General features: G+C 37.9%; 1 protein-coding gene across 1 annotated transcript in view; it reads right to left on the bottom strand.

Annotated features, from left to right (window-relative positions):
- Window positions 1–18,281, bottom strand: part of RCC2 (regulator of chromosome condensation 2) — a 1,536,688-nt gene extending 1,518,407 nt beyond the window's left edge. Inside the window, exons 1-2 of the mRNA XM_044061821.1 lie at window positions 17,823–18,281; window positions 17,164–17,398 (exon numbers count right to left, since the gene is read on the bottom strand). Coding sequence (XP_043917756.1) covers window positions 17,164–17,391 — 228 coding nt within the window. The 5' untranslated portion in view covers window positions 17,392–17,398; window positions 17,823–18,281. The remainder of the gene's footprint in view (window positions 1–17,163; window positions 17,399–17,822) is intronic.
- Window positions 18,282–27,992: the final 9,711 nt, after the last annotated feature.

Genomic DNA, 27,992 nt, shown 5'->3' with positions numbered 1-27,992 from the left:
ATAGTGAACTGCATCTTATGCAGTTCCTGTGTGGAAAATGAACGCATGTACTTAGTTACCATGCGAGTTTTTTTCTTTCTTTCCTCACATACATTGTATTCCCATCATTGCATGTCAGCAGCTACCCATCTAGGGAAAAATACTCGATGGCACAGATATTACATTAAATCATAAAAAGGGTAACAAGATCAGATAAGATGCATCACTCTCTCAATCGTATCTTACAAGATTAATAGTCAGCACTACATCCAGACGGTACACCATAGGATTACTCCATAGACAGATCCTCTAACTTGCTAACGTGCATCACATCATTGGGGTTCTAGTCAATATATGCATTTTGGTTTTTGCTATTCTTTCCTTCATCTGTACACGAATCAGGTGAGCACTAATTTAATAAAAAGCATCATACCAAACGCTCCAACATTTAGCACTGGGACATTATTTTTATATTTCCAATATGTACAGTAGATATAAAACATGTACACACGCCTGTTAAAATGCCAGGTTTTTGTGATATTTATAAGACCACAATAAATCATTTCAAAACTTCTCCCACTTTTAATATGGACCAACCTGCACAATTCAATTGAAAAAACAAACAAATCTGTTGGGGGTATAAAAATCTTACAATAAGCTGGATGCATAAGTTTGCACACCCCAAACTAATACTTTGTTGAAGCACCTTTAATTAGAGCATTCAGTAATATTGGGGACACACCTGCCAATTAGAGACAGATTAACCCCAAATAAAGTTCACCTGTCCTAGTAGGATTTTCCTGACATTTACTCTAGTTGCCTGCTACAGCAAAAAAGCCATGGTTCAGAGAGCCCTTAAAAAGCATCAAAGGGACCTCATTACTGAAAGTCAGTCAGAAGTGTACAAAACATTTCCACAGCATTGGATATACCATGGAGCACAGTGAAGACGGTCAAAAAGTGGAGAAAATATGGGACAACAGTGAAGTCGCACTGGACATCCCTCCAAAATTGGATGAAAAAAAAAAAAGAAAACTGGTCAGGCAGACAGCCAAAAGACCTACAGCAAGACTGAAGCTGCAAGAATTTCTGGCAAGTATTGGTTGTGTACTACGTGTGACAGTCTCCCATATTCTCCATATGTCTGGGCTATGGGGTAGGGTTGCAAGATGGAAGCCTTTTCTTTACACAGAAAAACATCTAGGCCCAGTTACATTTTGCAAAGCAATACATTAAGTCTCCCAAAAGCATGTGGGAAAACGTGTTCTGGTCTGAAGAGACCAAAGTTGAACTCATTGGCCAAAAGGTATGTTTGGTGCAAAAACACTTTGCATCACCAAAAGTGGCAGTATCATGCTCTGGGGTTGCTTTTCTTCAGCTGGAACTAGGTCTTTATAGTCAAGGTGGAGTGAATTATGAACAGTTCTAAATACCAGTCACTTTTGGCCCAAAGCTTTGAGTAGTCTGCTAGAAAGATGAAGAGAAATTTCACCTTTCAACAACACAGTGACCCCAAGCATACATCCAAATCAACAAAAGAATGGCTTCCCCAGAAGGCTCAGCCAGAGCCCAGACCCAAATCAAATAGAAAATCTGTGGTGCGGCCAGAAAAGGGCTGTGCACAAGAGATGCCCTCACAATGACAGATTTGGAGTGTGTTTGCAAGAAGAGTGGACAAATATTGCCAAGTCAACATGTGCCATGCTGAGAGAGACTTACCAAAGATGACAGAATGTTGTAATTAAAAAGGTGCTTCAAAAAGTATTAGTTTAAGGGTGTGCAGTTATTTATTTCACCTTAACAGATTTGTTTTTCAATTGAATTGTACTGGTTATAGGTCACATTAAAAGGTGGGAAAAGTTTTGAAATTTATTGTGGTCTCATTATAAAAACCTGGCTTTTTAACACTTTATATCCACTGTATGTTTAAATTTATAATGGCTTACAGATACAAAACAATTTAAAAATTAGATTGTTTGCACAAAAAATGAATGAAATGATGACATTAAGACTTAACTAAGTGTTAAACTTTAATCTTTATTTGTGGAAATTCTGATACAGACTTGCAAATGAAACTCCTTTATGGTAAATAAAATTTGTACTTAGAATCCTGAACCGTAAAAAAAGATAACATGTTTGTGGGTTTGAGCTCTGCAATTTGTACTACTGAAGGAAAACAGGTTTATGAAGCTAAAAATAAGAATGCAAGACTGTGCACAAGTGCAGTCGTAACTTTTTGTGCGTGTACCATTAGGTCACCTGTTTGAGTTATAGAAGTTTTGTTAAGCAAATTAAGTTTTTGATTTTTCGAATATTTAAGAGGGAATAATGTGCTTAATTTTTAGAATTTACAGATTTAAACACAAATGTATAATAATTTCTATATTTTGTTAAGACATTCCTTTTTATCTAGCTCCTTTTACAAAACAAGCATGTCCTTTGCCTCCTTTGTTTTGACAATGGAATCTTTTACGAATTCTAAGAAATCAAACAATTAAGGGTTTTTCCATAGATGGGAATTATAAATCCAAAATTTAGCTTTTTGCAGATCTACTGCTAACCAGTGGTGACACCGATTCTTCATTGCAGCATTTAATTAAATCTTAAAACATGAAATCTTTTCAAATCTGTCTGCTGAATTAAACAAAACAAATGTTATTCATTAATAAAAACAAATACATTTTAAAAAGTTAAGGATTTTAATTGGTGGAATTTGCAAATTAAATATTTGGGAATTACTGTAAGCCATGGTGGTGCAGTGGTAGCATTGTTGCCTCACAGCAAGAGGTTCTCCCGTTAGATTCTCGACTGGAGCACCTTCTGTGTGGAGTCTGCATGTCCTCCCCGTGGTAGAGTGGCGTTTGAAAGACATACGTGAATGGGCGTGCCTTCGTTGAAGGTTGGGCATTGAGTTGGCACCTCAGCACTGTAAAAAAAAATCTACTGCCAAACATTAGCGGACCGGAGTTCCGCTGTGGCGACCCCTAGCCAGGAAAAGCTGAAACAAATATTTGGAAATTGATATTTGGAAATTAATATTGCATCTCATTGGAAGGACCGTTTTAGTAAATTATAAAAACTTGATTTTTTTTTAAACACTGGAAGACAGACTTACATTGATTAAACTGATAATTTTACTAAACTTTTTTCTGTACGATCATTAGTTATGCTTCCATCAATGTTTTAAAGAATTAAAATTAGATTAAATTTTTTTGGTATCCAAAAAAAGCTAAAAATATCTTAACTGGCATGTAAAAAGTTGGGAATAGAGTGGAATTGGTTTTTCAAATATGGAATTATATACCAATTATTTTATAGTTATGCAAAGGCTATATTCTTCCTATATTTCAATTGGAAACTATTATATGAAATAAATTAAAAAATAGACTCCATTCTAATTTTATCTGGTTTTAATAAAATATATTGGGCCTCTTAATTTTTTTACAAGTATTAGTAGTTTAGTTCCGCTCCTTTTGTTACTTATATTCTGAATTTATTCACAAGTGTTATGGAATCCAATTGTATCATTAGATACCGAATAATTCCAATATTTCCTATAACCTATACTAACAGTTGCCTGGCAACATTTAAAGTAAAATGCTAGATCTTAATGAAAATTATCTGAATTTTGGCCATCAATTGCCAAATGGAAATAAAATGTATTCAGCTGGTTATCTTTTGGCTAGACACAGTTTAGGAAATAACTGGATAAGCATACAAACTTGCAAAGAAATGTTTTTAACCATGAATACAAAATTACATTACAAATATAGAAATGTTCATTATTAATGGTGTGATAATAAATCTGATCTAAAAATAGCATTTTAAGAATTGATTTTAATAGCTTCCGATCTATTGTACTGGAATTAGTTTTCAGATCATGTTTATTCTGATCTTTAAAAATGTGTAGAGAAAACCACTTTATTGCAAAATTTATACTTGGAAATAATTTGCACAGAATTTTAACTCCTCAAAAGGTTTATTTACTTTCTAAAGTAGAGAAAATTGATGGAGATATGAAGCCAATTCCCATCCAACATTTCTTTACATGGATTATAGAATGGTTATTCCCTTTTGGTTTTGAATTTATAAATTTTGCAAAAGCATTATGGTCTGATCACTGCAGTATTACAAATTCTTTGATTTTGTTTAAAGGCCCCAATCCCATACCAGAACAAGTGCCTATCCTTTGGTCCATACTAGCTACAACCAGAAAAATTACTACAAAGAATTGGAAGAATAAAATATCCTCGCTTACTGAATGTTTAGTTACAACTATATGTAACAATTGCAAATTGTCAAAAATGAATCTCTAATATTATTTATAGAAATATTAAATGATGCAGTCTAATATAAAACTTGGTTCTGGACATTATGTTTTGCTAAATGTTATTTTTTTCTGATTTTAATGTTGAAATTAAAGTTTTGAAAAGTTTTTTCAAGCTGAAGTTGTAGTAAAACTTAGTTGATCATTAAAAAAAAAAAGACGAGTAGGGATACAGAGTACAATTTAAGTAATTTCACACCTAGCTTCCTTAAGTGATCAGGGGAGGGTGAGTTATTTACTAAATCTGATCTAGAAACAAGAATTTATGGGAAAGACCAGAGTAAATACTAAAAAACACAGATCAGTGTGTTACAGGATTTCAAACCAAGATTACAATAGTTAATGGAGAATACTGAGGATTAGTACAGGACTTCTCAAAGATTTTAGAAATGTCTGATGAAGTGGCTATGCACTGTAATGAGATGGACTTACTGAACATAGGTGTTTTTCTGGGTTGTCAAGAGGACACCCAGCTGCAGTGAGAAGAGAAGTGCTTTAGGGAATGCTGTTCTTTAGTCTTGTAACGTACAACACAGTTGCAAGAACAGTGAGTAGTAGTTATACCACTAGTACTTACTGGCTTCAAGAGTCAATGTTAAAAATTACACAAGTTTTATTTCTTCATGCTGGCAGTCTTCTGAAAAATAAGACATGTAATCCGCAATCCCGGTTGTTACAAGGATGGAAGGATTTGGCCAAATAATACACAAAAGCAGGGAATACCATGTACTGTCAATATAAATGTAGTTAAAGGACTGAATTTATGTATACATGCAGTAAACTGAATGTTCTTCAGGAATGTTCATTCTAAGGTGCTCCCCTGAGGGAATTGTGATTAGAATAGGCGAGGGCTCGGATAAATTATGGCTATTTAACTTGGATTGTTAAGAAATAAAAAAACATTAACGGATATGGATTATGAAGGAAATGAGGGAACTAGGTGTTTTGAGGCATTATACTTTCAAAGGGCAGGCAGGTCTGTTTACACACTGACAGAGGGTCAGTTAGAAATTAGTAAAGACTGCATTTAAAATCCAAATTACAGGCAGGAGATAAACTACTGATTACACTGGAAAAAGGATTACGGGAATGGAATAAAATACTACTAAATATAAATATTTTAAAACAGCTGCAACCAACTATTACTGGGTTTCTTGTAATTAAAGAAACCAGTGTTTGCTCTTCTATCTTAATGTACAGTGTTGATTGTAAACACCCCAATATTAGGATAACATTTTATGGAGACTACATAAAGTATAAATACACAACAGTATGGAGAAACCTTACCAATACCAAATACTAACACACACTGAAGAATTAATGGTTTCAATACACAGGCAGTCAAGTGGGCAAAACACAATGTTTTTAAATACCTAGAATCAATGTACTAAAATCACTGGCAGACATTATGGAACAGACTCAACTGCATTTTACTGGTATTAAGAAAATGGTAGTGGACATCCCTAAACAGCTTGAATACAGTACGACTGCCAAGTTACAAAACACAGAATGTCCAGCACTTTTTTCCCCTGTACTAGTGGCCCCAAACGTAAGCAATACTAAATAAGCTAACAAATGAAAGTGTTAAAACTTTCTAATACTGCACTTTGCTATTACAGCCCATTTAACTGGCCATTTGTGATCATGTAACACAACACAAAGTCTAAAATTCAAAGTTCTCTTAGAAGAAAATAACCCAATTCTATTGTCAGAATGTTTCAATGAAGTAATTATCAGAAATGCCTACATTTTCCAAATAAACGAGAACATAGCTTCTAAATGTGCATCTTACTTTTAAGAAAGAAATGCAATCTCTGCTCTATATGTAAACACCTCAGTAAGGTAACACTGACCCTTTACGTATTGAACCCAGGACACCCTGCATTTGAATTCTCAGACAAGTCAGTTTATTTATTTATTTTTTTTTAACTCTTTCAGTAGTTGTGAACCCAATACTAGGTTAACCATACATTCAGACTGATGTTTGACGTTAAAACCATCATAACTGTTCCCTAGCTGAAAGCAGAATCTACCCATTAATAAACCAGGTATTAACTCTCCAGAAACTCCAATGGTGCAGTAGCACCCACAGAAAATTTGGGGGTCCTGGGTTCAACCTTTGCCAACAGAGTCAATGCCGGTTTAAATAAATTTGTTTTAAACAAAAAGCTTGATTTTAACTTGTTCCATGTTTTACTCCACCCCCCCCCCCAAAAGACCATTTACATTCACAAAAAAATGAATTAAACTTTCCTTAATGTTTGCATTTATGTGCCCAGTCTTTGTCAAAGTGCACCCCTAGCTTTATCAATGCATACAGTCTTCCTCATTTCCAATCTATATTGACAGTTACTTCAATACATGCAATATTTGTTCATCTGGCATTTGCTCCATCCAAGCCTCAGACTGACCTGTTATCAGTGCTCTACCACAACAAAACTAAAAACACAGCAAGTAAAGAACCAAGAAGCATTGTCATTCTTCACTTTGGAGTCACTATCATCATGAAGGTGAATGGACATTGTATACAGTAAATTGTCCCCAGTCTCCAATATTTTCCTTTCGCTAACTGAACAAGCCAAACCAAAATAAAGCAGAAGAAATCCATCGCACAAAAACATAAAATGAATATGCCATTATAATAACAGATGTGAAATTAAACAGCAAAGCAAACACTAACATTCCTGCTAGCATATAAAATTTACAAATAATGCATAATACACAGAAAGATCATGCTTTACATTTTACACACTCAAGTCTTAAACACTTAACCACATTTACACAGTTGTTACAAAACTTAACCCAGGAGCTAGATCCCAACTATGCAACAGAAAAATGAAACACTGACTATGACTTGAGGACCATAGTTTGGACTAGTGGCAGGTGCTGAATAAGCTGGGTGGACATGGCCAGTGTTAGTTTGTCCACATTGGGCAGCAAAGCCTGCTGCTGTTAACGCCCAGCATATCCTGCATCACAAAACAGAGAAATACAGCTGCATTTGGCCTGTAATGGTTGGGTCCACAAAGCAGCATACACTATAGCCACAGTCCTATCATGCAGTAGTGCACATATGAAGAGGCATGTACTTCAGGTCACACCAAGTGACAATGAGGATCAGGAGAGGACCCAACAAGACATCCCCGATAGCTGCCACCTGGATGACAGCATGTCAAAAGCTTCTCATTCTTCATTGGGATGGGGAGAGAAAAGGTTTTACCCGAACAACCTTTAACAATTTGAAGGTTGTAGAAAAAGTTAAATGAACAGAAACATTCACCCTTGGATTAATCTCCACTCCAAAGAAAGACAGAATACAGTGCAAATAATCCAAAAAATACAATGGCAACTAGCCGGGATGCATATACTGCATCTCTTCTCTGGAATGTTAGAGCAAATTTCACTTCCACGGTCTGCAGTTCTCCATAACAGTTTGGCAAGTCTTCCACCAAAGAATACACTTGTACGTTCATATGCAACTACCTGGCTAACTGCCCCTGCATGCTACTTCAAGCACCAAAGTCAAAATGGGCTAGGGCTTAAGCTGGCCTCATCCATCCCTTGGCCAGTTACTATACATTACCACAAATGAGATCAGCTATATAAACAAACTATCGTGATCTGAAATAATGCATGAAGACGTCTTAAGTAAAACACCAATGTACAAAACCTGGGTTAAATATTCAAGTGAATATCTAAAAATTTAACCCCCTCACTACCAACGTCCTAGAACTTAATTTACATCTACTTTCCAGTTCCAATAACTAGTTCAAAATTGCCCCCACCCACCAAATATGGTTTGGCTAGTACACAAAAAACACTTTCATTATGTCCCTCATGTACCATATGAAAATAGACAACAATCTGACTATCCAAAAGTTTGTTCCCATCACTACCTAGATGTTCCAATGTACAAACTTTAACCATTCAACCACTTGGTGGGACCACCACCTCCCACTATGTAAACTAATCCAGACAGACAGCTAAAATAATCACTAGCTACATACCTCTTTTCATTAATTTTAGAATCAGTGATATTTCTGGCCCTTGTGCACACACACCTTATATTTGCCACAATTGTACAACCCCACTTTCTTCTTTTAACTAACCCTCCCTTATGGTTAAATATTTACTTAAAATTACTATACCTACCATAAGACAGAAAACTCTTAGGAAAGAGATCCCAACTCATCAAAACAAATCTTAGGCCATAAACTATCCACAAGTTAAAAAAAGGAAACTTAGTAGCAAAAAATATTCTTTCCCCCATTATCCCTGGGTACATCACCCCTAAATGACCTGTTAACACAACCAGCAGTGACTGGGGGGGGGGGCACATCACTGTCATGCTTTACTCTACTTTTTAGCTTTTTCTATAGAAGCTTCTAAATAATCTCTGTAAATCTTTCCTTCACTTGTATAAACACCCCTTCCAACAGATACCTTTCATAAAAGTGTTCAAAAACCCACTAATTTTCCCATATGGGAGGAATTCCAATAAATGAGCGGGATGGGAATTGCTGGAACGCACAAAGTTAACTGCCACTGTCTTTTTAAGTTTTAAATTGCACTTTAACATCCACATACAAAACATCCACATACAATTCTATATCCAAGAATTGCATGGTCTGTTTTGTTAACAAAAGTAGACTTCAATCCAATGCATTATTACTTAACTGTATAAACCCTTCAAACTCTTATATCACATTCACAAATAAAAAAATAAAGGTAATCTATGTAACGTTGATATCTTACAACAAACTTTGAAAAAAAAAAAAAAAAAAACCTGTACGATAAACATGGATTTTCAAAGTAGGCCATGAAAATAGCAGCATACGAACCGGCAAAATTCATCCCCATTGCTGTATCTTCCTTTTGCAGGAAAATCTCATTATTAAAAACGAAATAGTTGTGTCGGAGCAAATTCCAATAATTTTAAACAGGAACATGGCACGTGGACCTTCACCCAACAATTTCTCTACAGTTTCTAAACCCCATCTTATCCAGACATTAGTATACAAGGACTTGCCATAAACAGTAACCCAATAAAAATAAATCTTTCCAACTCATACCTTTAGTCAATGCACAAAATCTTTGGTATTTTTAATATGTGAATGAATTTTACATAAATACTTCTGAGTAACAATTCCAACATGCTCACGATTAAGAGCTACAGCTAGAGACAATACATCTCCCCGAGGGTTTGGTTAAGTTTTTATGGATCTTGGGTATAGCTTGAAATGTGGAACATCTGGGAAATGGTACAAAATCAACATCCTGTGAGGACAAGAAACACTCTCACCCCCACCATTCTAAAATTTCCAACAGAGAATTACATACAGTCAAGAGGTTACTAGCCACTTTCACATTGACAGCAAATCATACACCATTTTATGATGTTGTTAAAACACGATAACCCAGTTACCTCCCTCCCTTATCTGCTTGTAAAAATATGCACTTATTCCAGAGTGGTTTTAAAAATTGACCACTCCTGCTTATCCACATTATACTTATCCGATCTAATAAACCTCAAGTACTCATATTCTGCCTTCTTGCACAAAACACTCAAAACTTACATGAAGACTTCTTTGGAGACAATTTTGGTATGGAGTGCCAAGTGCCTCACTCATTTCATTTATCATGAACATTAACATCACTTTAAAATCAGCTGCCTCTTCAGCAAAAGCTACAATACTCATTTTCATAAGTGGGCAAATCCAAAAGAGTCTTTAAACTAGTTTCTACCGACATACCTATCTGCTGCTTCCAAGAATGAAAATACAACTGCAAAATGTAATTTGTGACAAACGTTTTCATAAACAAAACATCTGCCAAGGAAGGAAATTTAGTGGGCACAAATTTGCTCCCTTTCAATAAAATACTCTCAACGATTTGGGAAACATGAAAATCACAAATTAACAATGTTCAAAATGTCTCATTTACAGGCTTAAGTTCACTTAAAACAGATGCCAACATTCCTGAGCAAACAGTTGTATTGCAAACAACCTGGTGGGTGGATTCAAGCCAACACAATTCAATTCTGTCCATTACGACCTTTGAAATCCTGCTTGTAACTGTTCAAGCACCAAAGGGGAAATGGGCTGGGCTTCCTTAAGCCAATAGCTATACATTACCCCCAATGAGAATGAGATCATACCATAGATAATTTGAGGAGACATGCATGAGATAAAGCATTTATTGTGGAATAAGCACTTAATGTCCTGAACATACCCCACCTCCCTCAAGTCAGCACCAGATGCCCCTGCCCAGCAGGGACACGTGGAATCCCAGGGGTGCATTTTCCATTTCCCATCCAGTCATCCAAGTTCCCCTTAAAAAGGGATAATGAAGTACTCTGCTCGACAGAGAGAGGGAGTCTCTGGGAGTCAAATCTGTCCAACCAGCAAGTCCTACTGATGTCGCAGACCAAGTTCAGGTTTTGTGTGTGGGTCGAGTGGAGTTTGGCTTGTGTACATGCAGCAATTTCATCAAGGTGGGGTCAGATTGCTCTGTATGCCAGACATAGACCGCCTCTGAGGAGTCTGCACAAGACAGTAGAAAGACATGTTGCCTCTGCGTAGGACAGATTTTTGAAGCCCTGAATTCTCATGGTTAGGAACTCTAGCGTCTCTGAGCAGCTGCATGAGCTTCGGGAGGTACATGCTGAAAGTGGCATTATACTCTTATGATGGGCTGATAACGGCAGAATATAGGGAAGTTTTGACTTCCTTGTTCCTGGACGAAATACCCTTACTAAAATCAGGTTAGCCACGTAGAAGGCTCTCCATACAAAAGGAGGCAACATGATGGTCAAAAGTTAGACTGCTGTCAACTTGGGTGTCCAGGTCCCTCACAACTGTGTGCGCTTAGAACGTTATTAATGTGATAATTTGGAGATGTGACTCTCCCCAAAGTGGATGATTCATTTTTGGCATTTAGTTTGAGGCAGTATTTCTGACACCAATCATCTGAGTGAGACCCTTTTGCGGTATGTCTACATCACTAGGAGTTGAGGACAACACCCAGCTCACAGTCATCTGCAAACATGGTCAGCCACAGACCTCTAGTTTTGACGTGCACCTCGTAGAAGTATATCCCAATCAGCATGGGCCCCAAGACAGATCCCTGGGGTATGCCGCTCACTGCAGGTCTACTAGCAGAGGTAGCTTCCCCTGTTTTGAACGAGCGAGTTCCATCAGCAACCCATATGGATTTACGCCAAGCTGGGATACTGCATCTATTATGCCCAAGTGGGGAACAGTGTCAGAAAGCCTTGGCCAGGTCAAGGTAGGCAGCGTGCAGTCTTTCCCTCGTCCATGGCTTTGGTGACACAATTCAAAGGAGTTACACAGGCATGACCTCCCCTTGACAAAAGCAAATTTGTCTGGGATTAAGTGTCTGTAGGTGGACGATGCCCTAGTTAATGTGGTCCATGACTATGCATTCAATGGCCTTACAAATCAGGCTAGTTAGGCTAATGGGTCTATAACTGGCTGGATCGGTGGACACTCCACCTTTGTGCAGACGGATGACAGCGGCAGTCATCCACTCAGCTGGGATGAAACTGGTACTAATTATACATACTATACAATTTTTTTTCACTTACTGCCTGTAGTGGACCTGCAAGATCTATGCAAGTACTCAATCATTCATTAGCATGTACCCTTGAAAGAGGGATACATTTTCATGCAAAAATGAAAAGCTTGAACATTTACATCTTGCTCGGGCATAATCGGGAATCACATTCAGTTAATTCAAGTACTTGCAAAATCTCAACATGTTGCCCAAATAACGATACTTCTACATAAACTCTTAGCAAGGGCTATAAAAATCATTGCTGTTTTCTATGTCTTCCTATCTAAAAATCTACCAGGTTTACAAACCAGTGAAACATTAAAGGTCATTATACTTGGTCTCACATAAGATGGAATTCCAGCTTTCTACCGCCTGGCCCATACAGGAGATTCAAGCCATAAAGGTGAATGTGCAATCATTTGTTCACAAGTGTTAAGTCGTGAACCTACATTTACTTTTGATTAAGTGAATTTTACAACATCTGGAGATTCTCGGGACAGAATGCTGCAAGTACTTAGAACACATGTAGACACTCATCTACTTTTTAAAACTGGCTTTCCTGATTAAATGTCACTGTAGCAGCAAGCAGGATAGGAGACCAGACCCCCTTTCTCTTGCAAATCTCCTTTCTGTTGCAAGTCTCATTCACTCATGCTGCAAGAGCAGAGGCTGCCTTGCAGCCTCTTCCCAATAGGCCACACCTCACACTTCCATTGAAGGCAGCCGGAGGAAAGTATATTTGTCAAACACATCCAAAACACTTCAGAAGGAACCTAGAGGAGCATCAGCTCTACTCAACATTACTAAACGAATGGTAAACCTCACTATGATCACAAAATAAGCTGGGATCAGAGTAGGGACCTTGCTAACTGTACTGCGCTCTCTAGGGTTACCACCCGTCCCTCTTTGGGCAGAACGGCAAGTGTCCTCAGATTTTAGGACAAAAATATTTTCCAAGCTTTCCTTAGTTTCATAAAACAATTATCTTGGATCGGAAACGTGTAAATGTTATATGAACTAACATAAGCAACTCAAATGCTACAAAAATAATCTTTGATCTTGGCAAAAAAGTGAAGTTCTGTCCTTTGCACCGGCTGTGGGTAAATTATATTCCTTCCACAGCCATTCATGAGCAAGAGCATAATATAGCTAATATACTTGCAACCAAGTTTAAATATCATTTGTGTCAAAATAAAACCAATACTGCATTTGTTTAAACATTCAACTATACCAACTGCTCAATATTTAACCACAAAAATCTGCTTACTACATTTGAGGGTCTTTAAAGGCATTAAACATGCCTCCTCTTTCTCTTAAGGTATACTTAAACATTAAAACACATATTTAATTGCTCCCTATACAGTACAATCCTTGATGCAATGAAAACCACTCTATGGTATATTCCAAACCTCAATGAAATGTCCGTTTTTACTCGCACCCAATAAGAATTGGGGTAAGACATGTAGTGGTTATATGTCCCTTGCACAGCATCCCAACAAGGGCAATAAAACTCCTGCCAACAGTAATTTTATCGCCTCACTAGGCGGACATTTTTTACACTTAACAAAAATTACCATTTCCCCCACTACCCTTTACAAGACAAATTTCTCTCTCCGACTAAAATATTTGGCTGTCTAGGTATTTTACCATGACACAAACCATTCCAATATCCTAATGGGGGGGGAAAAAAAAAAAAAAAAAAAAAAAAAAAACACTCTATGAGCCCAACTCCTTTCCAAAATAATTCTCTTCTGTGCAATTATTTTAAATATTACACTATATTATGCAAAACACTGTTAAGCTTGCCGCTCACAGCATGAACGTCTGGAGCTCAATACTGACATACTGTCACTATTATAATGGGTCTTCCTAGAGGAAGGTCAACTTCCTCCTACCTTACAAAACGTAGTAGTGGACTGGACAAACTCATATCTTGAAGGTCCGGGTCACACGTGAAAATAATTAAAAGCCCGCCTCACTTAACTGGTTAACAAAACAAAGTTACTCCAGTTCAAAACACAATACAATGAATGGCTGTTTGGGACAATATTTTTTCAACACATATACAATAAAACCTGGGCAATGCAGTTATTTTCATTCCAGAGCCACCACGGGAAAAAAGGTGTACTCTAGTAAGAAAGTACAGTCACCATCTTCAATCTGTGCCACTGACATGCAACACACCTCCATCTCCTCCATGTAACTCTGCTAAAATGTTAATTGTGCCTCGTGTCTCCCCTTTATACAGATAAAAGCTCTTCTCCCTGGGTCTTCACTATAGGTTACTGCTTGTTCTCTTAACTATTACTAAATTTCTTTTTTAAAAAAAGACAAAGAACCAAAACACAGTTTTCTTACTGTGCGGAATAAGTCAATAAATACAGCCTCGTATAGTAAACGAGAATGGTTAGAACACTAACCCACCAGATGCACAGTAGCAAGGACCGCCCAAACTACGCCCACCACCCTGCGTATGACTTTTTGCTAGTATTACTCTGAACAGGTGAAGACCTTCACCATTAAAATGAATATACAAGACTTTCTAAATAGTTGAATCTGGCCGTTGCTGTAAGTGCGCAGTATGTAAATCCAAAGTACAGGCTGTTGAAATGTAGGCATATTAGCGGTTGCCTACATACAAAAAATAAACAAAAACGCAACGCAATATATTACAAAAACTACAATATCAATAATTCAGCTGCTATTCTAGTACCGTTCACTATGCACCGATATTAGGCAAAACTGTACATTGCAAACACTAAATGCCTCACGCTTCTGACTACAACCTGAATGCAACTCACGAGGCATGAACCTAAGCAACTGTGACATCTGATACAAAACTGCACTTTCATGTTGCTTCTGTAATGTGGCAAGCACACACACCCCCAAAAAAAAAAAAAAAAATTACTGCTGAAGAGTATATTACAGAAACATGGGGGGTGCATGGGAGCAGCTCTCAACCTTCCATCTCAAAAATGAGGAACACTAGCCCCTCATAATGTGGAGCAAATGGGCAAAATGTGGAACATATACTAATGACTTACTGACTTCAACTAGGAAGGTCATAGGAGGGTTAAAATATACTGGTTTTAACTTCTAAAAGAAGATCTTTTGATGAATTAATATGATTCATTGCTATTTACAAGGGATTTCACTTTTAAAAAATTCCTAACGTTGAATGTTAGGAGACTTTCAATGTGGAACTCTGAGGAACTTCAAGAAACGTGAACTTTTAAGACCCCAAATGAGGTACGTTCCTCGTATAAGAGACCTTGGGACAGGTGGACAGTGGTCTCTCCTTTGATAATCACATTGTCACAAGTGGTCAGGAAATCCTTCTACGTGGCTCATCTCATCACAAAAGAATTCTCATCCAGAAAAAGAGGTCACTGTTCCCCTCTACTCATCACTCAATAGACACATTATAGAGTACACCGCCCCTTTTGGTATGTACCTCACAAACATCTACAACTGGAAAGACCACAGAAATAACTCACAAAGAGGATTACTGGCCTCAAACAGATGCCCTATGCAGACAGTCTCAAAAAACTACAGCTTTAATCCATCGCATATCGCCTACTCAGGGGCGATCTCTGCCCAACATACAAAGCTGTCAAACCCAGAGCTGTTGGACATGCTCCACTTAAAGAAATCCCAATCCCTCCGAGCTACACGCTCTAGAGACCTAAACCTTGTCACCACAATAAACAGAACATGCTGGAGGGATAGATTCCTGTCCCAAAGACTTCCCATACTCTGGAACAGACTACCTATCTCTGTCAAACAGAGCTCCTCATTAGCACTCAAGAAAAATCTTGAGGATTGGATAGGAAATGGGAAATTCACCCCGGGGATCACTTCTGTGGCTCTGCTCAACAGGGGCACAGGAAAATAATTTTCTTGGGTGGCAAAAACTAGGGTACATTTTTTGGCTAAGCTTGTACGATAGCCTAGCACCTACCTATGAGGTACACTTCAGAGGTATGCAGGGGAGGCTCCCCCCACACACACACACACACACACATACACACACACACACCAATTTCTGTACAAACATTAGTACCAGAGTTTAACTCCCTTGCAATGGCCTTATTTCAATAACACCAAAGTATACCTCTCAAGTGTCCAGATTTTTGCCTCATACTTTTGCGGTTTTCTGGCAAATTATTCAGGGTTAGTGTCAGAAAATAAGACAGACATTCGAGTTTCAGACCCTCCAGAAAATGCTTGCCAATGCAAAACCTGTTATTCTAGCAATTTTCTAAGTTTCTAAGTTGGTAAGAACAATATTTAAAAAAAAAAAAGTGTTCTTATTTTGGGGGCTTTGTCCCCCCTATTATTGGTGGCTTTGTCCAGATTTCTTGCTCCAACAGGTTGAGTGGTATGTCCCAAAGTAGGATCATATCAATATTCACCAAGCTACTTGATAATCTACCTAGCTTGTCACTCACCCATGATTACCATGCAAAATCACACTGGGCTGTCCCCGTCAATCATGCAGGCCACGCCCACTCTTGCGCGAAAATCGCGGCGGGGTAATGTTTTAATACAAAGCCACTGTGTTAACAGTAACATATTTAGGTAAACATCTAAAAGGGAATGTGGTGGCAAAAATCACAGCAGCTGAAAGGTGTGAACTTATTATTTTGGCTTTTCCCGGTTAGGGGTCGCCACAGCGAATCACCTGTCCGCTCAGTGTGAACTATACCCCTGTCAAAACTATTACAACTGTCAAACTTAAAACAGAGCAGTTGAAAGATGTAAACTATTCCATGCACGACTGTCATAACTATCAAACTTAACCACTTAACGCATATTTTAAATGCAACAATTAGAATCACACCTCAAACTCAAAACAAGAAATTTGGACAAAAAGCCATAAGGGGCGAGCAAAGGTCCTAAATTGGGGCACTAAAATACTTCTCATACAACCTTAGAAAGTTTATATATTTTTTTAATTAGCATAAATGTTCTGAAGGGGTGAAGTCTGAAACTCAAACGTCTATTGTTTTCTGACTTCGACCCTCAATTACTTGTCACTGGTTTGCAAGAAAAATCACAATGTGTTGATATAGGAGACAGAAATCTGGACATACTGTGAAAATCTGTACAGAATCAGTGCTCCGTCGCAAATTTCGCGCGTCATAAACTAAGCTCTGCATTAAACATACAATAATACAGGTAGTACTTACAACAGCTAGAAATAGAGGTTGAAAGTTTTCTACGGAGAAACTGTAAATATTAATAAATATCACTGTTCAGTTTGCATATATTGTACTTACAATTTTTTCTTTGGTGGCCTCCGGTTCGGTGACGGCCTGCACACAGACCCCTGCCTTGGGCCCGCCGCCTTTGCCTGGCCGTTTGCCCGAGAGCTCGAACTCCAGGAGTTCCTCGTCGTCGCTACTGAAGTCTCGCTCCCGCTTTCTACCACCACCGCTAGCTCGCTTCTTGTTCACAGGTCGGACCTTTCCATTTCCTGCTCCATCAGTCACCTTCTTACGAGGCATCACAGTTCTGTATGCCAAAAAGGTTAAGACATGCCATTAATGGCATACCACAAACTCATGTAAAAACTGTCAGAAGTTCAATAACACACCCCCTTAAAAACAGGGGGTCCCTTCACGCGTCGCTTAGCATTTCAGCAATAACATATATAGAAAAAAACATTTCTTAAAATGATGCATACTCTTCTAGGTGCATCTCCTACTGGGAGAACTGAAGTCTTAATTACACAACTTTTCTTTACATAACTTAAAAAGTAAGCTTTTTAGTTTCTCTCTTATGAATAAGTGATAGAGGTGATACGGAGTAGCATCCAATAACATTGCCAAGCATTTCTACTTAATTTTTTGGCATCATTAATAATACACAAAACGTAAACAAAACCTAAGTTTTTAGCAACTAAAGACATCCAAAACATTACAAAAACAATAAGTACCTTGTATAATTTGGAACGTTTATAATAACAAATCCGTTTAAGACAAGATTACAACGTCGTGAGTCTATCCTTCCAAATTTACCAACTACCCAGTTTCTTACGTCTTCCCTCCTGCCCGGTTATCTTTTTTATTGATTTTGAACAATGGAATCTGTGTCCGTCTCTTGATTAAACCACGTGGATCCGCCTTTCTTCCCTTTCTACTCGCTTAGACCCCAAGTTACTGCAGTTCGCTAATAACCACGAACCAAACAGGCATAAATTCAGAAAACTTTCTTTTATTAAGATTCTTGCAGTACAGGAATACTACTAATTTTACAACCTTAACAGCAACAATACAAGAATATAGTTTAACTAATGCAGACAAGTGTTTAACATAAAACCATTTCTGCAGGTAATCTGTAAATAAAAACCGGCGAGCAACACGATACAGTACAAAAACAGTAACACATGTAATGACAAGAAAGAAGGGCATGAAGAAAAAGCTTTACTACCCGTAATACATGGAGGGATTTGCAGCTCCATCTACAGGGTTGGTGGATCTTAACACAGTCCAAATCATTTTTATTAATTTATAAAATGTTAATTAGCAAGTGAGCCGAGCCAAGAGCCCATTTTCAGTCAAGAAAAGGCAAAGGTAAACTAATTTACAGGATTTCCGCGGGTGTTGGAAGGTGCTTTTTGACAGAAATAGTCAACATTATGGGAATAAAGGAATCACAAACTTTTCGGAACTTTAGACAAAAGTCCTTCTGCTCCAGCCTTACCAAGTGAGAGGATGCCTTCTGAAGATATTAGTAACGCATATAGTGATAATTGTGAGAGAGAAGGTTGGCAGCGCAGTTTTAGATGTATGTGATCGCAAAAAGGGAATGGTGTCAGTGGTGAAAGTAGGTTTTGATATTGTCTAAAAAGACGGCACAGACTCTGGCTATGAAAATGGATCAGTACAGTGTTTACTATCTATCTAAAAAGCGCTACTACTAGTGGGAAGATTTCTAACAGATACACTCAGGCAAAGGACAACATTTGTGCAATTAAGTTTCTGCATGACATCAGGTAATTATATATCACTTTGGTAAAGGTAGTTGTGAGTGTTGATCTTAGAGGTCAGTTTTGGGGAAATGTTGCTTGGTAAATATTGCCCCGAGCCTTGATGATGTTATCTCTGTGTTACTTCAATTCACACTTCTGACTTGTGTCTTGTGTATTAGCTACACTGCCTTTTAGATTTGTTCTCTAATGTTCTTTTCATGTTTTTGTTCCTACAACTGCTTCTCTTTAGAAAAGTACCTGCTTTCTGTATACTAAATCAAGATATTTGAGAGGGTTAACCTTAACCCACCCTTATATCTCCAACTTAGAAATACTCTTGGCTAAAATAATACTCAACCAAAATAAAAATATCAACATCATAGGTGCCTGTATTCCTCCTGGCAACAACATAAGACAAACTTGAAATCATCCTACAATGGTCCTCCAATAACTTCCCACAAGAGACCATTATACTAGGGACTTTAATATTAACTGGTACTCCTGCAACTCTGACCACCCGTATCAACCTCTATGGCTTTACCCAATTAATTCAAACCACAACAAGGTTTGATAAAACTACTAAAAAGGAAACTATCCTTGACTGGATTCTCACCAACTACTCCACACTTTCCCATAGTTCTGGTACCCTCCCCGATTCACTCAGTGACCACCTCCCAACATACATTATACGTCATCAGGCAAATCCTACAAAAAAAACATCTACTTACCAAATTCGCAACACCAAAAATTTCAGGCCTCAAGATTTCATAACATCCCTTAAGATCTGCAACTGGAAACCCCTCAAAACTTTATCCCTGGACAGTGCAGTCGACTACTTTAACACCACATGTTTAAATATCTTAAATAACATGGCCCCTATCAGGACAATACGAGCAAAATCTAATTACGCTTATTGGCTCACTAAACAGACAAAATCACTCCTAAAAAAAGGGATAAAGCGTGGCACAAATGGACCCATAAAAAATCAATAGTTACTCACCAGGCATATCTCCAGCTAAGAAACAAAGCCAAAACCCAAATAAGACTTGATAAGAAGAATTACTATACTAGTTTACAAGCTAAATACCAAAATAATCCTCAAAAATTCTTGACCACTTTAAATAAAGTACAACGACCAGGTCAAACTAAGACCTCTCAACCAACAGCAAGTAATCCCCTAGAATGTATTGCCACCCAGTTTAATAAATACTTCATTGACTCCATCAAAATGCTTACTAACCAAAACTTCCCATCATTGCCCATCAACCTAACCTGTCTACTAGATAATAACAACACATTCTCCTTAAAACCAATCCCAACACACAACATACACAAATACTTGCTCAGGCTAAAACCCACAAACCTGGCAGCTGGCAACCTACCCTCAACATACTTAAAAACAGCAGCTGAAGCCATTTCCTATCCAGTTTCCCTACTAATTAACCATTCCATATCTGAGCAACACATCCCCACTGTCTGGAAAATTGCTCACATTATAACCCTACACAAAGGAGGTCCCTCCACCGACTTCTCTAACTATCAGCCCATAGCAATCCTATCCCCTCTATCAAAAGTCCTTGAAAGGTGTGTTCACACCCAAATACCTAACCATCTCCTAGACAATAAATTACTTACAAATATTCAGCACAGCTTTCGCCCCTACCATAGTACTACCACAGCCCTTATTAGCTTCACTAACACCATCAGTCAAGTTAGAAATAAAGGTGAGCTAGTATCAGCAATCTTTTTAGACTTATAAAAAGCCTTCGATACAGTGTATCATAACAAACTGCTGACTGCCTTGTCCAAACTAAACCTAAGCTACTCCACTCTAGCCTGGTTTCAGAACTACCTCATAGATCAGCAACCAGCAGTACGGTGGAAAAAGCTCTTTCTCCCTTACTACCAGTGACTATGGGCATGCCTCAAGGGTCTATTCTCAGCCCCCTCCTTTTTAACCAGGTTTATAAATAATCTCCATAATGCTACAACTCTAGCCACCCTTATAACAGTATGCAAACGACTCCACTGTCATATGTTCTGCCCCAACTCTTCCTGAACTACAGAACTTAACCCAAACATCCTTCAATGCTATTGAATCATGGTTGACAGATGCTCAATTAATCTTGAACACTCCACTAAATTCAAAACCCAATCCACTTACTTCAACATCACATCCAGTAATAAGACTTTGATTGAACCAATACCATCCACCCAACTTCTCGGTGTTGTTATTGGTCAAAATCTGAAGTTCGACTTACACATTGCCCAGACTATAAAAAAGTACACAAGAAAATAGGTACCTTATACAGATGCAAAAACTACCAAACTACAAACTCCAGAATAACCACAGCCAGAACTCATCTTCTGTCAGCTTTACTATACGCCTCACCTATCCTTACTAACCTCTCCAAATCAGACGTAAGCAAGCTAGATGCCTGCTATAATAAGATAGCTAAATTTGCCCCTAGCTGTCCTCCTAGAACCCATCATTGTAAGACCCTAAGACAATTATCTTGGTTAGAACTACCCCACTAACTCAATCTCACGCAACTCTCTACTGCCCACCAAATGTACTATAAACTAGATAAAACACCAGCTCTACAAGGCCTCCTCAATCCCTATATAACTACCCGTCTACTAAGATCCACTACTAAAGCTCTAATTGAAGTAACCAGGAGTAAAAATAGCTCAGGTGACTCCCTATAATCCTACTACATTGCTAAACTGTGGAATACCTTACCACTTGAAATTAGAACTATAACTAGCTTAAGAAACTTCAAGCATCACATTAAAGCCCACCTCACCAATTCTTGGACTTGTACATGTACTGATGTACTGGGCATGGGTAGCCCAAGCCATGGAGCTAGCTGATTTTAAAATTTTAATTGCATATGCAATGAGGATTGAATTTAAGCCATATAACTATCTTATGTTGTTTTTTCTTTCTCATTGTTAATATCTATCAGATTTTAAGCCTTCAGTTTGCTATGCTACCTGTATATAAGACTAGTATCGTAATTGCATTCTTATTGTATACAATGTCACTACCTGCTGCTACTGTAAGAGCTGTTTTCTAGAAGCATTGTTATACAAGATTATTGGTCTTGTCTCCCACTTGACCAATTTATTCTGTTCTAGTCTTTTTACTGTTATGAATGTCTGTTGCTATTTTTTTTTATTGTATTATACAATTTTCTTTCTACTAACAAAATAGTTTACCAACAATGGAGCATTTCTCCCCGGGCCTCCACTGAGAAAGGGTTTTATGCCCATTCGGACTCCCCTTGGTAAACACACGTAAAATAAATAATAAAATAAATAAATAAAATTTCTAGCTTTTGTAACCCCCCCAAAGTAAAACTGCCATGTTTTTATTTCTCAGCAAAGTGACATTTGCAACATGTCTATCTTATTATTTTTGACAAATCACTACAAAAAAAGTTTAGTCTTGTAAACCCAAAAGTGTACACACTATACTTTTCAGGCACTCGCATGCACAAATTTTGCTAAATATGGCACTTTCTTATCTATCTAAACACACACATTAAGTTTATCACTAATTTATTTGCTCAGTGTCAACAAATGTACTTGGATCACAATTTTATTAGCTATAAGTGATGCTTTCTTTAATTTAACAATTTGGATGGTTATTAGTTGTATCAATCCAAATGTATTCAAGGTGTATTTGCTATGCTGAACTATTTCCTGTCCCTCAGCAGGAAAAATAAACTTCATTACCCAGTACTAGAGCTTGTTATGTATCTGAGACACTAGAATTTATGTAAATGAAGTACATGGTTAACTTTGGGCAGCACTTAAACCCAAACAACTAAAAATCTTCCTTCAGACCCACACTGCAATGTGAACTGTATCACAGCTCAACTGAACAATTCCTTTACAGTTTTATTTATTTATTTATTTATTTACTGACATTTAAATACTGGGAAAGTCCTTCTTCTTTTTCTTTTTTTGGCTTTTCCCGGTTAGGGGTCGCCACAGCGGATCACCTGTCCACTCATGATTGGCAGTGGAGTTTTGCAGTATCGAGTTGCCAGCCCGGCACCCAACCTTCCACAGAAGGCACACACATGCACGCACTCACACCTAGGGCCAATTTAGATTGTCCAATCCACCTACAGCATGTCTTTGGGTTGTGGGAGGAGACCGGAGCATCTGGAGGAAACCCATGCGACCACAGGGTCCACACAGAAGGCACCCCAGCCGAGGATCGAACCGGAAAACCTCTTGCTATATATGCTATTGTTATATACACACACAATATATAAATATATATATATATATATATATATATATATATATATACACACACACACACACACACTATAAACATATATATATATATATATATATATATATATATATATCTATATATATATATATATATATATATATATATATATATATATACATACGCACACACACACACATACACACACACCCATTAAGGAAACCACAGTAAAAATTTCTCCAAAGGCAACTTTATGCTTCTTAAGACAGAAGTAATGAACTTCATGACACCCATGCAGATGGACAATACAGTTACAACTGCTGAATCCTACACAAATACACTCTATAAGCACTTACATGAGTGCATGGATCATGCTATCCCAAACAGAACCAAGACGCTATCCTCCAATAAAAGGAAGCCAATCTGGTGGTTCCCTGCCATAAACAAACTGTACAATAGAAGGAAGAAACTGTTGCAAAAGAAAGTAAAATCCCATGAGTGGAGGAGCTCCTTGGTTAGCCTCAGTAAGAAGCTGAGATCCCTTATAAGATCCTCCAAAGCTAGCTACGAAAACAAAATCGCCACTAAATCCAAGGACAACCACAAAGCATTCTATAGCTATGTCAAGAATCTATATGGCAACACCCAGATCTGCTCCAAGTTACAGCACAAAAGCACGAAAATTACAGAACCAACTGATATTGCCAACATCCTGGCAGATCGGTTTAGTGCTAACTTTACACCCTCTCACCCCCTAAAGGGCCCATATCTATACAGGAAGAATGCAGAGTCCCTGTAATCACAACTACGCAGGTAAAAGCTGCACTCTCTAAAGCCAAAAACACAGCATCCATGGGACCGGACAACATCCCAGGCTGCGTTTTACACGAACTTCAGAATGAACTGGCTCCCCACTTAAGCACCATGTTCAATAATAGCCTCGCATCAGGCTTTGTGCCCACTGAATGGTGCACAGCAACAGTTATCCCACTCCACAAAGGGGGAGCCACCACTTATCCTGGGAACTATTGACCTATTAGCCTGACGAGCCTGGTCTGCAAGCCATGGAACATATCATCATGGAACTCATAAACAAAGACATTGGTAACCTCCAAACTCTGGATCCCACCCAGTTCGGGTTTGTGAAAGGCAGATCATGCCTCCTGAACCTGATCGACTTCTTTGAGGCAGTCACCAAAGCCATGGATGAGGGTAAGGTGGTTCACACAGCCTATCTTGATCTCGCCAAGGCTTTCAACACCATCCCCCATTCTGGAATTATAGCTAAACTCACTAAACTAGGTATAAATCCCTACGTCACAAGATGGGTTGCCAACTGGCTCACTGACAGAATCCATACTGTAAAAGTTGCAGACTCCAAATCTGACCTCAAGGCAGTGACAAGTGGAGTGCCACAGGGTTCAGTCCTGGGACCTCTCCTGTTTGGTATCTACTTCTCTGAAGTACAGGCTAACACAGAAGGCCTCTGGCTGACCAAGTTCGCAGATGACTGCAAACTAAGAGCCATAGTCAAGTCCCCAAATGATGTGGACATCTTACAGAAGGGCATCACTGAGACAGATGCCTAGTGTCAGAGCCATGGCCTCAAGCACAATGCCAAAAAGTGCACTGTCAATTCCTTTGGTAAAACCTCTGTACCCATGAACTACCACATAGGCAGCAATCTACTTGACACCGAATGCATGATAAGAGACCTTGGGACCCATGTGGACAGTAGTCTCTCCTTTGATAGTCACATCACCACAGTAGTCAGGAAGTCCTTCTACGTGGCACACCTCATCATAAAAGGGTTCTCATCCAGGAAAAAAGAGGTCATTGTTCCCCTCTACTCATCACTCATTAGACCCATTATAGAGTACAACGCCTCTTTTGGAATGTATCTGACAAGACATCTGCAGCAACTGGAAAGGCCACAGAAGTACCTCACAAAGAGGATTAATGGCCTCAAACAAATGCCCCACACTGACCGCCCCAAAAAACTCCAGCTTTACTCCATAGCATATCGCCTACTCCGAGGTGATCTCTGCCTAACATATAAAGCTATGTCAAACCCAGAGCTGTTGGACATGCTACACCTAAAGAAATCCCAGTCCCTCCAAGCTACATGCTCTAGGGACCTAAACCTTGTCACCACAATAAACAGGACATGCTGGAGGGATAGATTCCTGTCCCAGAGACTTCCTATACTCTGGAACAAGCTACCCATCTATGTCAAGCAAAGTTCTTCATTAGCACTCTTCAAGAAAAATCTTGATGAGTGGATGGGAAATAGGAAATGCACCCTGTGGATCACTTCTGTGTCTCTGCTGGACAGTGGCACAGGAAAATAACTTTCTTGGGTGGCGTAAGCTATGGTACCTTGCTGGCTAGGCTTATGTAGGCCATTGGGCCGATAGCCTAGTACCTATCTATGAACCTATGAACCTATGTATAAATATACACACACACACACACACACACACACACACACACACACACACACACACACACACACACACACACACACACACACACACACAAACACAATACTGGGAAAGTCCAACGGGTAGAAAACCATTTTCAGCGGAGGTCCAGGAGAAGAGTTCCAAATTATTACAAAACATTTTAAGAACAATAATTTTACAGTCTTCAAAACTATAACAAAAACATCTGCCATTTAAATGATTATAATAAATTCGACAAAAAAATTGGTTAAAAATGTTTAAACAAGTGTGGTAGTTGTAATGTTTGTAGGTTTATTTTAGAAGGGCCAGTCGTTAATTTGAGTCACTTAACGTATATTATTAAAGTACCAGGGTATATTAACTGTAAAAACAAAGGATTAGTTTACATAGGGGTATGTTTGAATAGTACGTCATTTTACATGGGGATGACTACGCGGTCCTTATGTGTTAGAATTAGGGAACATTATTATAGCATAAAAAAAGATTATAAAATGCTTTTTGTAAGCATACAGTGAAATGTCCAATTTATAATAAGTTTTTGTTTTTCTGTTTTGGAACAGGGTGTTAGTGATCTGAGGGGGTGGGGATTTTAAGACTGAGTTAGAGGAAAACAAAGCCTTATGGCAAATTAAATTAAATTCAGACAAAGAACCTGGATTGTCTGATGTTAACATTAAATGTTTTTTTTTACATGCAGGGTGTGTTTGTATAAGTAATATGTATACAAGTTTTTTTAAATGAGAATGGTTTTAATAATTGATGGTGGTTTAACATAATTGATGGTGGTTTTTCATTGGCTGAGAGTTGTATTTAAACTTGCTGCTTGTAATATTGTGTATTCTAATGAAGTCTTGGACAAAAGTGGAAAATAAAAAAGTTGTCTATGCTAAAACAACTTGTTCCTTTGTTCTTTGGCTCAGTTCCAGTTTTTTATTTTCTTTGTGGTTTTACTGGAATCTTAGATTGTTTCTGGTTATATATTCAAGGTATAGTTGCTATGCTGAACTATTTCCTGTCCCTCAGTAGGAAAAATAAACTGCATTACCCAGTACTACAGCTTGTTATGTATCTGAGACACTAGTATATTTGTAAATGAAGTCCAGGGTTAGCTTTGGGCAGCACTTAAACCCAAACAACTAAAAATCTTCCTTCAGACCCATACTGCAGTGTGAACTGTATCACAGCTCAACTGAACAATTAATTTACAGTTTTTTTATTTATTTATTTACTGACTTTTGATTACTGAGAAAGTCCAATGGGTAGAAACCCATTTTCAGAGGAGGTCCAGGAGAAAAGCTCCAAATTATTACAAAACATTTTAAGGACAATAATTTTACAGTCTTCAAAAATAAAACCCAAACATCTGCCATTTAAATAATTATAATAAATTAATGGCACAGTGGAAACAGGCACAGACAAAGCCCAATAATAAAACCAAGTATTTAATGAAGCGCTTTTCGTTATTGTAGATACAGTAACTTCATCAGATAACATTTGAACATTTTTTAAAACACATTTAAATAAAGTCTTTAAAACATCATATGACCTCATTAAGCCAACCAGAACAGTGCACTTGGAAAAAAATCGCAATGCAGAACACAAAATTAAAGGGATACAAGCGTCAAAAGATTACTGTCAAATGCTGTAGCGTAATTAAATGAAACTTGAAATCTTAAAAATAATCACTACACTAATTTTAACTCCAGTCATTTAAAACAGTTTTAACCTGTTTAACAACTATTTGTCAACAACAAAATTATACATCTGGCTAGGTAATTCATCAGTGCTGACTGCCATTTTTCACTCTCTTTAGATGTTTAAAACTAATTTTACCTCCTCAAACTTTTAAGTTTTAACAGACACAAAATGTTACATGCCTCATTTTGTCCGGGGTTACTAAAGGCATTCAATACTAGCTGCCAATATAATTTTAACTCTTCAAGTTGTAATGAAACTGGACCTCCTCTTACAGCCACTTGTACTTGATCAATTCTTTAAAAGAAAAAGTGTGCCCTTCATACATTTGAGAGTGTCTAGCCAGGGCATTATCTATCTTTTTCCTATCAATAGCGTACATGTGCTCGTATATTCTCTCACGTAGCCTACGTTCGGTTTTGCCTACGTAAAATGATGTACATGATTTACACTTAGCCAGGTACACTACAGATCTTGAGTTACATGTTAATTTAAGGTTAAGGTAGTACTTATTATTCACTATGAACATCCTTCTTATCTCAATCAATTTACAAAATCTACACATATCACAAGGTAACATACTGGCTTTCCTGTCCACTTGTTTGTGGTGATTACTTTCTAGCAAGGTTTTAAGGTTGCTAACTCTCCTGAATACTATTTGGTGAAGTCCCCAATTTTTCTACCAAGAGTTTGTCATTTATTATTAGTTCCCAATTTTTAAAA

The sequence above is a fragment of the Protopterus annectens genome, chromosome 2.part0, assembly GCF_019279795.1.
Source record: "Protopterus annectens isolate FY-2018-M chromosome 2.part0, PAN1.0, whole genome shotgun sequence".
In the NCBI taxonomy this organism is placed as follows: domain Eukaryota; kingdom Metazoa; phylum Chordata; order Ceratodontiformes; family Protopteridae; genus Protopterus; species Protopterus annectens.
The sequence above is the reverse complement of the archived record's forward strand: the minus strand, read 5'-3'. Positions and strand labels throughout refer to the sequence as shown.